Genomic DNA, 10,211 nt, shown 5'->3' with positions numbered 1-10,211 from the left:
ACCGGAGGGGGGGGGGGCGGGCCCGGGCGCCGGACACAGGGAAGAGGGATCCGACGGTGACAGTTCGCAGGAGGATTTTTGCTTTGGCAAAGGAGAGGTGAAGTCTAGCTTGGGCCCGGTAGGAACTTCAGGCTTCAGATGCTTGTATCCCTGGGAGAGGTGACGGATGGGGGATCCGGACTCCTAGGTCTCGGAGGGGAGGTTGACGGGGGCCAAGAAACCTGGGTGTGAGGGAGGAGGAGTCTGGGGGCCTGGACTTTTGGCTACCACCCTCCAGTGTATTTGTGTGTTGGGGACGTGGAAGTGATAAGAACACAAAAGAATCTTTTCTCTTCAGCCTTAAGCATATTTGCGGTATGTGAGATGGATTTTTGATTGATTTCTAGGACACCCGGGTTTCCTTGTGACTTCACCAGAGTTGAAGAGGTGGGCAAGAGTACTGAGAGTTTATTGGAGATGCAGACTCTTGCTCCACACACACTAATGGACCAAGACCGGGAGAGACCCTCGGTGCCTGAGCGGAGAGGAGCTAGGGTCCGGCCTCCTGCGTCCTTTAAAGGTGAGGTGTCGGATGTTCACATTCAGGGAACTAGAGGGACCTGTGGTCCGAACTCTGGGGCCCTAAGGCGAAGGGAGCCTGAATTCTGGGCTCCTTGGAAGGTAGACCTTAGGACTGGATTTGGGTTTCCAGAGAGGTCGGGGCTTTTCAGTGGAACGGAAGAGGACCCCAGTTCAGCGTCCCTTGCACTGCACTCTGTGGAGGGCAGTAATCGTTTCAAATCTTGGAGAAGATGAGAAAGAACACGGAGAAACTCAGAGATAAATGCAAAACTAAGGAGTGGGTGAACCAGAATGACTGCTCGGTCTCGGGCTTTTCACGCATTTGGCAGCCTAAGAATGGAACTGAGGGGCCCGGCGGCAAGATCTGGGGCACAGACGAAAGGCCCAGGTGTGGGGGCATGGCTCTAAATCAAGGGGCGTGGCCATCTGAGATTGGAGGGGGGCGAGAGGGCCAAAATCCGAGAACACAGGCCACACAGGATCTTGAGGGCCCAGGTCAACCGACAGGGGCGTGGTCTGACGGTGGGGGTGTGGCTAACAAATAGAGTCGTGGCTCTGCCCTTAAGGGCGTGACCACCCAGTAGCAGTCCTGGCTCGCGGGTGAGGTCAGCGGATGGGGGCGTGGCCAGATAGTAGGAGCGAGGCTAAGGCTCGCGGAGCTCATCCAACGCTCCAGGTAATCCCGCCTGGGCTCGAGACCAGAACTGCTCGGATTTAACAGTCCGTGGACGGACGGCCGGGGTCTGGGAGTCCGGTGACCGGGCTGTGGTCTAGCATAAAGGCGAGGCCCAAAAGAAGGGGCAGGGCGTGGGAGAAGGTGAGGAGTGAGATCTGGGTATGAATGTGGGTGAAGGAAAGGACTGAGAACCGTGTGTAAGGCCAGAAGAGCCGGGCCCGGGAGGAGGGGGAGGGCCCGACGCGATGGAGGGGGTAGGGTGGGTGGACAGGGGAGCGGGGAGATGTGGGGAATTGACTGAGGCTCGGACGGGAAAGGGGTATTGGGTAGAGGGGGTGTGACTGCTAGGGGGCGGGGGCTCGTGGAGGGCGGGGCCTCTGACCCCTACCGCTGCCACAGCCTCCCTGCCCGCCCCACAATGTGGCAACCTCTGGTCCTGCTGCTGCTGCTCCCCTCTGCCTTGGTGCCCCCCTCCGCTGCAGCACCGATCCGCGCTGCTGATGCCCAGGAGAGCTCCTCGGGTATTCTGGGCCTCCAGAGCCTAATCCAAGGCTTCACCCGGCTGTTCCTCAAAGTGAGCAATGACGAGGGTTGGGAGCAAGAAGTAAAAAGAAGAGAAGAGGGAAGGGGGGGTGGGGAGGATGGAGACTGAGGGATGGAAGGGGTTCGGAGAGAGAGACTGGTAGAATGGAAGACGGGTTGCTGCCAGGCCAAAGGACAGACAGGAAGAGAGGGAATCAAAGGGAAAGAGAGATGAATAGAGAGCGACAGGCAGACTGAGTGATAGGAAGAGAGAGAGGAAATCAAGCAGAGAGGGAGATGGGACAGAGACAAAAGACTGGAGCGACAGAGACTGGAGACTCGGAAGGAGAAGGGGATGGGGCCATAGAGACTGTAGGACCGAGCGGGGAGGGGGGAGCATGAATAGGAAGGTAATGGAACAGAATAGAGACAGGCCAGATGGGGGATGGGGCAGAAGGTGACCCGGTTAGGCCCTAAAGGTCAGAAGACAGAGAGAGAAGGAGATGGGAGGTACATGGGGCAAGGCCTCAACAGCATGCTGGCAGGGCTTCAGATTTACTGGGGAGTCTTGGGGTCCAACAGAACAATGGTTCCACCACCCCCCCCCCCCAGGATGACTTTCTGCGGGGCATGGACAGCTTCTTCTCTGCCCCCATGGACTTCCGGGGCCTCCCCAGGAATTACCACCAAGAAGAGAACCAGGAGCACCGGCTGGGGAACAACACTCTCTCTAGCCACCTCCAGATCGACAAGGTGCCTATGCTGGGAAGTCTCTCCTGGAGTCCTCCCATGATCTCTCATGCTGCAGTACCTGTGGGGAGGAAGGCAGAGGAAGAAAGTGGTTTTATTCTCACTCCTCCTGTCCTCACAGGTGACAGACAACAAAACTGGAGAGGTGCTGATCTCCGAGCAGGTGGTGGCGTCCATTGAGCCGGGAGAGGGGAATTTGGAGAGTGACTGGAAGGTTAGGACCTGCCCTGGACAATGTGTCCAAGCTCGAACATTTTCTGTCGTTTGGGAGAAGATGAGTGAATATTCCCACTCTGACCGTTCAGCACTTCTTTTCTCCGGGCCTCAGTTTTGTCATCTGTCAAATGGACAAACCAGCTCTCAGAAATGAGGTTTACAACCCCAGAGTATGTCCCCACTCACATAGCAAGCCCCAGAAAAGTTTGTAAACCCAGAAGGGCTTTTAATTCCAAGTGCTTTTAATCTTCACCCTTGTAAACCTCAAAGGGTGCTTTTATCTAAAGTACTCTGCAAACCTCCAAGTATTTTTTAATCTACCCCAAAGGCCTTGGGAAATCTCACTCTCATAAACTTCAAAATGTGATTTTTCGTTCCAAAGTGCTTTAGGAATCCCTAATGCTTTGCGTCTCTCACCTTTGTAAACTGCTAAGGGCGATTCTAACCACAAAGTGCTTGTGTGTGTGTGTGTGTGTGTGTGTGTGTGTGTGTGTGTGGTCTCATTCTCACAAACTGTGAAATCACGACCCGAGACGAAATCAAGAGTCTGGCACTTAATCCACTAAGCCACCCAGGCACCCCATATCACAGTACCATTTGTACACCCAAGAAATTTAACACTGATAATCACACTATTGTCCCTGCATTCGTTTGCTCAGGCTGCCATAATAAAGTACCACTGATTGGGTGGCTTAAACAACAGAAGTTTATTGTTTCCCAGTTCCGGAGGCTACAAGTTCAAGATCAAGGTGTTCATCAGGGTTGGTTCTTTCCGAGGCTGCGAGGACGAATCTGTTCCATGCCTCTCCTCTAGTTTCCGGGGTGGTCTGCTGAAAACCTTTGGCATTCCTTGAAATGTAGAAAGCATCCCTCCTCTGTCTCTGTCTTCATTTTCACATGGCCTTCTCCCTGTGTACACTCCCTATGTCCAAATTTCCCTTTGCATAAGGATACCAGGCATATTAGGTGAGGGCCCATCCTAACGACCTTCGTCTTAACTAATGATATCTGCAATGACCTGTTTCCAAGTAAGATCACATTCTGAGGTCCTGGGGGTTAGGACTTCAACACACAAATGGAGGTGGGGAAGTGGAGACACAAGTCAACCCATAACAATCCCCTGCAGGACCTCTCAGAAAAATGCAGACTCTGATTCAGTAGGTCTGGACATCTAATTTGCTAACCTGTAGGTCTACCAAACTCCCAATGTTACTGAGGCCGCTGGTCCACTGCCCACGCTTTGAGTAGCAAGGACCAAGCAGACATTCAGTCCATATTCAAATGTCCCCAGTTGACCGAAAGCTGTCCATAAGGGCTGATTTGATTTTTGTTTTAATTTAAATCCAAGTTAGTCAACATATAGTGTCATAATGATTTCAGGGATAGAATTTAGTGATTCATCACTTACACACATATAACACCCCGTGCCCATCCCAATGAGTGCCCTCCTTTAGTGCCATCACCCATTTAGCCCATCCCCCACCCCCGATTTGATTTTTGATGCAGGATTCAATCAAGGATCACACGTTGTGGGGCGTGTGGGTGGCTCAGTCATCGGTTAAGCATCTGATTGTTGATTTCAGCTCAGGTCATGATCTCACGATTCGTGAGTTCAAGCCCTGCATCAGGCTCTGCACTGACGATGTAGAGCCTGCTTGGGATTCTCTCTCCCCCCAACTCTCTGCCCCTACTCTGCGTGCTCTCTCTCTCTCAAAATAAACAAAATTAAAAAAAAAAAAAAAAGATCACACGTTGCAACTGCAGTCATTCTTTAGTAAAACCAAGAGCTTTTAATCCCAAAGTGATTTGTACATTTCCAACTGCTTTCTAAACCTTAAGAGTAGGTTTAATCCTAAAATGCTTTCGAAACCTCTAAAATGTGCTTTCAATCCCAGAGTAGTCTATAAATCTCAGTATTTTTAACGCAAAAGCACTTGTAAACCCGGTGCTTTTGTAAAGCACAAAATGAGCTTTAAACTCCCAAAGCGCCCTGTAGGTGGGCAAAATGGGTTGAATGTGCCAGCTGGGAACTCAGCATCCTGGGGTTGTCATTTGGAGTTTAATAGGTCTCCTTGTTCCTCCTCCCCAGGTGCCCAAGATAGAGGAGAAGGAGGCCCTGGTGCCTGTCCCTAAAGCCATCGACACCTTCCGCCCTGAACCCCATCCCCGAGTTGCCTTCTGGATCATGAAGCTGCCACGCAGGAGATCCCACCAGGATGTTCGGGAGGGCGGCCGCTGGCTCAGCGAGAAGCGACACCGCTTGCAGGCCATCCGGGACGGGCTCCGCGAGGGGACCCACGAGGACAGCCTCCAAGAGGGGACCCAGGGATCCTCCCACTCAAAGCTGCCCGCCCGCAAGACCCACTTCCTGTACATCCTCAGGCCCTCCCAGCAGCTATAGGGGTGGGGAGGGAGCTGGAGAACACCTGCATGTACCGCCCCCCCCCCCCCCCCCCCCCCGCCAGACCCCACCCCAAGCTCCATATGGAAATAAAGTTCTTACATCTAGCAGCACTTTCTCCTTTCAGGATCTGTCCCCAGGCCTCAGCCGACTGGGTCATGGCAAGCCCCCTCCCCCCAATCCTAGCCTGGAAAGCGACATCTGGCTGTGCCACAGGCTCTCGCCAAGGTCGCCAGGGCTCAGTTTTCTCACTCCCCGGCGTTGTCTGTCTGCTCACTGAGCAGCTCTGTCCCCTCCATCCCCATCCATCATCCCCTCAGTCGCTGACCTTGTCACCTGTCTGCCCTGTCTGCCCTCCTGTTCCCAACAGGGGAGGATTGTTGCACAATCGAGTCTTGGGGTTGTCCCAAGGACCCTGCTTCCTCACTGGTTGTGACCTGGGGCCACCCATCCTCAGCTCCTAGAAGCCTCTCTCCGGTCCTTGTGTGTGTACCCTACACCTCAGATCCAGAATCTTTCGGACTCTCCCTTCTGCCCCATCTTCCTTCTGCCTTCTCCTCCTCTTCCAGCGGGAGACAGTTCTCTCTGCCTTTATGGGCTCACAGGATTGGATCGGGCCCACCAGGACAGCACACTTCCCAGGATCCAGGAACTGGAGAAGATGGCCATCTTTGGGGACTAGGATTCTCCTACCACAGGTCCGGATCCTGTCACCTCCAGGCCCCTCTTTGTTAACATCCACACCTGCCCATTTTCACGCTCTCGTTTTGATCTTTTCATTCCCTGACTCTCGACTTACATGCTGACTTCATCTTCGACTTGCTCTGTTTGTCTCTCCCTTTGTCCCTCTGCCTGTCCGTCTGTGCCAACACCTCAGACTCCATCTCTGCCGGCCAGACCTGATGCCTCAGCCAAACCTGGAAGTTCACAGACCCTGTCCATTTTGCCCCAACATCTATTCCCTCCAAGAACCCTCCCTCAAGACCTCTCCCTCATCTAGAAGGCACATCAGGGTCTTCCTGGAGCTGAGTCCTGCAGGGGATGCGGACATGAGGAACTTTCTCCCTTGAAGCCCAGGCTCAGAGTCAGATCACCCCACAGAAAGACCCAGCACATTCAGGAGCCTAGAAACACATGGGCATAAATAAAAGTGAACTTTCTTTTGAAAATTGAGGGGTTTCCTTAAAGATTTTTAGTTTTTTATGTTTATTTGTTTTAAGTATATTTTTGAGAGAGAGACCGAGTGGGATATGGGCAGAGAGAGAGGGGGAGGGAAAACCCCCAACAGGTTTTGTGAGATTGTGACCTGAGCCGAAACCAAGAGTCAGATGCTTAACCAGCTGAGCCACCCAGCACCCCCACCCCATGTTTATTTTTGAGACAGAGAGCACACATACACACAAGCAGGGGAGGGCAGAGAGGGGGACAGAAGATCCAAGCAGGCTCTGTGCTGACAGCACAGAGCCCCACACAGGGCTTGAACTCACAAACCAAGAGATCATGGCCTGAGCTGCAGTCGGATGATTAACCAACTGAGCCACACAGGTTCCATTCATTTATTTTTAATAATCTCTACACCCAGTGTGGGGCTCCAACTCACAATGCTGAGATCAAGAGTTTCATATTCTATGGGGCGCCTGGGTGGCTCAGTAGGTTAAGTGTCTGACTTCAGCTCAGGTCGTGCTCTCATGGTTCGTAAATTCAAACCCCACATTAGTCTCTCTGCTGTCAGCGCTGAGCCTGCTTCAGATCCTCTGTCCCCCTCTCCCTGCCCCACCCCCATGCTCTCTCTTTCAAAAATAAACTTAAAAAGAGTTGCATACTCTACTGACTGAGCCAGGTAGGCACACTCCTGAAAATTTAAATTTTTGATTATTCCAAAAAAAAAAAAAAGCATCAATATGGATGGAGTGGCTGGTGGTCGACTCTCACCAAAATTCAGCTCTAAAAGCTGAATGCAATGAAATAAAAACAACTCATGGAGGCATCAGAGAGCCACCAACACAGCCGGAAGTTAAAGGATCAAGGTCTCAGGGGCAGCCGGCTGGCTCAGTAGGTCAAGTGGCCTACTCTTTTTTTTTTTCTTTTTTTTCTTTTTTTTTTTTTTTTTTCAACGCTTTTTTTTAATTTATTTTTGGGACAGAGAGAGACAGAGCATGAACGGGGGAGGGGCAGAGAGAGAGGGAGACACAGAATCGGAAACAGGCGCCAGGCTCCGAGCCATCAGCCCAGAGCCCGACGCGGGGCTCGAACTCACGGACCGCGAGATCGTGACCTGGCTGAAGTCGGACGCTTAACCGACTGCGCCACCCAGGCGCCCCCAAGTGGCCTACTCTTGATTTCCGCTCAGGTCATGATCTCGCAGTTGGTGAGTTGGAGCCCCCAGTCGATCGATCGGGCCCTGCTTGGATCCTCTGTCTCCCTCTCTCTGCCCCTCCCACCACCTCGTAAAAAATAAATGAAAGAAAGAAAGAAAGAAAGAAAGAAAGAAAGAAAGAAAGAAAGAAAGAAAGAAAGAAAGAAAGAAAGAAAGAAAGAAAGAAAGAAAGAAAGAAAGAAAGGAAGGAAGAAAGGAAGAAAGAATCACGATCTCCGAGAGAAATGTGATGAGATGAGCCTGACAGTCTGCGCGGGATCCCCTTCAGGCATTTGCCACCCCCTAGGTTGTGACCATGCTGGGAGAACACCAAGAAATGAAGTTGCAATGAAGCTGGGGCGCCTGGCGGGCTCAGTCAGAAGAGCGAGCTTGTCACTCATGATCTCAGGGTGGTGAGTTCGAGCTCCACGTTGGGTGTAGAGATGGCTTAAAAATAAATAAATACATACATACATAAATAAGCAAACTCAAAAAAAGAGAAAACGAAAGAAATCAAGCAGAAACCAAGAATTCAAGAAGAAAGTTGCTTCCAAAGCACTAAAGAGCCAGGAAGAGACATCGGCAGCCTCGTAGTAATAAGGAAACAAGGATGGGATTTGAGGACCTGCTAAGGAGAAGGGACCTAGTAAACACCTCCAGCCTTCCTAGGAGAGACAGGAGAGCCCGCATGCCAGCAGGAACGGCAAACTGAAAACACGTCCGCCTCATGTGGATCCCGGTGATCTATCCATACGTACTCTGTCTGCACGATAGAAGGAAATCAAATCCTTTAAAGGAAGACAATGCGAGCCAAAGAGTACAATTTTTACAATATTCACATTTTAATTTAAGAATTAACTAGTTTGGGGGCACGTGGGTAGCTCAGCCAGTTAGGCGTCTGACTCTTGATCTCAGCTCAGGTCTTGATCTCAAGGTCGTGAGTTCAGGCCCTGTGTTGTGCTCCACGCTGGGCGTTGAGCCTACTTAAAAATAATAATAGGGGGGGCGCCTGGGTGGCGCAATCGGTTAAGCGTCCGACTTCAGCCAGGTCACGATCTCGCGGTCCGTGAGTTCGAGCCCCGCGTCGGGCTCTGGGCTGATGGCTCGGAGCCTGGAGCCTGTTTCCGATTCTGTGTCTCCCTCTCTCTCTGCCCCTCCCCCGTTCATGCTCTGTCTCTCTCTGTCCCAAAAATAAATAAAAAACGTTGAAAAAAAAATTAAAAAAAAAAATAATAATAGGGGCGCCTGAGTGGCTCAGTTGGTTGGGCACCCGACTTCTACTCAGGTCATGATCTCACGGTTCCAGCCCCACATTGGGCTCTCTGGTGTCATCTCGGAGTCAGCTCAGAGCTTACTTTGGATCCTCTGTCCCCCTCTCTTTCCGTGCCTCCCCCACTTGGGCTTTCTCTCTTGAAAATAAATAAACATTTTTAAAAAATCAATTACATCCCTGGGGCACCTGGGTGGCTCAGTCGGTTGAGCTTCCGACTTCTGCTCAGGTCATGATCTCACAGTCTGTGAGTTCGAGCCCCACATCGGGCTCTGTGCTGACAGCTCAGAGCCTGGAGCCTGCTTCAGAGTCTGTGTCTCCCTCTCTCTCTGCTCCTCCCCTGTTCATGCTCTGTCTTTCTCTGTCTCAAAAATAAATAAACGTTAAAAAAAAAATTAAAAAAAAAAGTGGTTACCTTTGGAAAGGAATGACTAAAAGTAAGTGTGAATAAGGTTTTTGGGTTGCGGACAATACTCCCGTTTTTTAACATATTTATATGGGTGTTTTCATTAATGTATTTACTCTATACAGATTTAACTGGGCTATAACTTAATGTTTAACACTTTATATATGTTACAGCGACACTATAATTTAAAAAAATTTTTTAGGTTTTACAAAATTACCCAGGCCTCTGGGGCGCCTGGGTGGCTCAGTCAGTCGAGTGTCCGACTTCAGCTCAGGTCATGATGCTGTGGTTTGTGAGTTCGAGCCCCACATGGGGCTCTGTGCTGACAGCGTGGAGCTGGAGCCTGCTTCAGATTCTGTGCCTCCCACTCTCTCTGCCCCTTCCCTGCTCTCTCTCTCTCTCTCAAAATTAAATAAACATTAAGAAAAAATAAAAACAAACAAAATTACCCAGGCTTCGAAAAAGGAAAGAAGGGAGAGAGGGAGGGAGGGAGGAACGTGAAATACTGAAGAAATAAACAGAAAGAAAGAAATTATGCTAATAAAGCTAAGGAGTCCACCACCTGACAGCCTGTGCTAAGAAAACACCTGGGAAACATTCTTAATTGAACTCTCAAGACCCCCCTGAGGTGGATATTATTTATTCCCATTTTAGAGAAGCTGAGGTTCAGAGAGGTGAAGTCACTCGCCAAAGTCACACAGCAGTGGCCCTGGCTTTGTCTGATTCCCTATCTCACACTTGGAATCATTCATCACATCACACCTCAAACAGGTTCTTTCCCAGGCCTTATGACAAGTTACCATGTAATAAACATAATAATAGTTAACACGGAATACCGCTTTAAGACCTCAAGGTAACAAAAGAAGCAATTATTACCTCCGTTTCCGGGAGGAAGCCTGAGGCTCAGAGAGAGCCAGCCAATGTGCCAAGATCACAGCTAGGAAGGGATGGAGCCAAAATTCAAACCCGAGAATGTCTGACTCCAGGCCCATAGCCTTGTCATCAACCCAACACTGCCCAGTAGTTAAGAGGCATGGATTCTGTCCACTCATT

The 10,211-nt window shown here is 50.7% G+C and overlaps 1 protein-coding gene and 1 long non-coding RNA gene across 7 annotated transcripts; one reads left to right on the top strand and one right to left on the bottom strand.

Moving 5' to 3' along the window:
• Nucleotides 1–16: 16 nt before the first annotated feature.
• DKKL1 (dickkopf like acrosomal protein 1) lies at nt 17–6,299 on the top strand. 6 transcript variants are annotated; one of them, XR_009256135.1, is made up of 6 exons: nt 1,244–1,378; nt 1,637–1,811; nt 2,372–2,512; nt 2,631–2,723; nt 4,815–5,824; nt 6,004–6,299. XR_009256135.1 is itself a non-coding variant. In XM_058708658.1 (5 exons), the coding sequence occupies exons 2-5, from the start codon at nt 1,656–1,658 to the stop codon at nt 5,124–5,126; spliced, it is 702 nt and encodes a 233-aa protein (XP_058564641.1). In that variant the 5' UTR covers nt 17–97; nt 1,637–1,655; the 3' UTR covers nt 5,127–6,299. The 6 variants fall into 6 exon arrangements, 5 of the variants coding, with proteins under 5 accessions (XP_058564641.1, XP_058564640.1, XP_058564639.1 ...); XM_058708658.1 differs by lacking the exon at nt 1,244–1,378 and adding an exon at nt 17–97 and having other exon boundaries at nt 4,815–6,299; XM_058708657.1 differs by lacking the exon at nt 1,244–1,378 and adding an exon at nt 146–559 and having other exon boundaries at nt 4,815–6,299.
• LOC131500000 (uncharacterized) lies at nt 3,413–5,303 on the bottom strand. Its single transcript, XR_009256136.1, has 2 exons — nt 5,229–5,303; nt 3,413–3,663 (listed from the first exon to the last, which is right to left on the bottom strand). It is a non-coding gene; the product is annotated as an uncharacterized LOC131500000 (long non-coding RNA).
• Nucleotides 6,300–10,211: the final 3,912 nt, after the last annotated feature.

The sequence above is a fragment of the Neofelis nebulosa genome, chromosome 17 (genome assembly GCF_028018385.1).
Source record: "Neofelis nebulosa isolate mNeoNeb1 chromosome 17, mNeoNeb1.pri, whole genome shotgun sequence".
NCBI lineage: Eukaryota > Metazoa > Chordata > Mammalia > Carnivora > Felidae > Neofelis > Neofelis nebulosa.
Note: the sequence above shows the minus strand (reverse complement) of the source record. Positions and strands in the feature narration are given on the sequence as shown.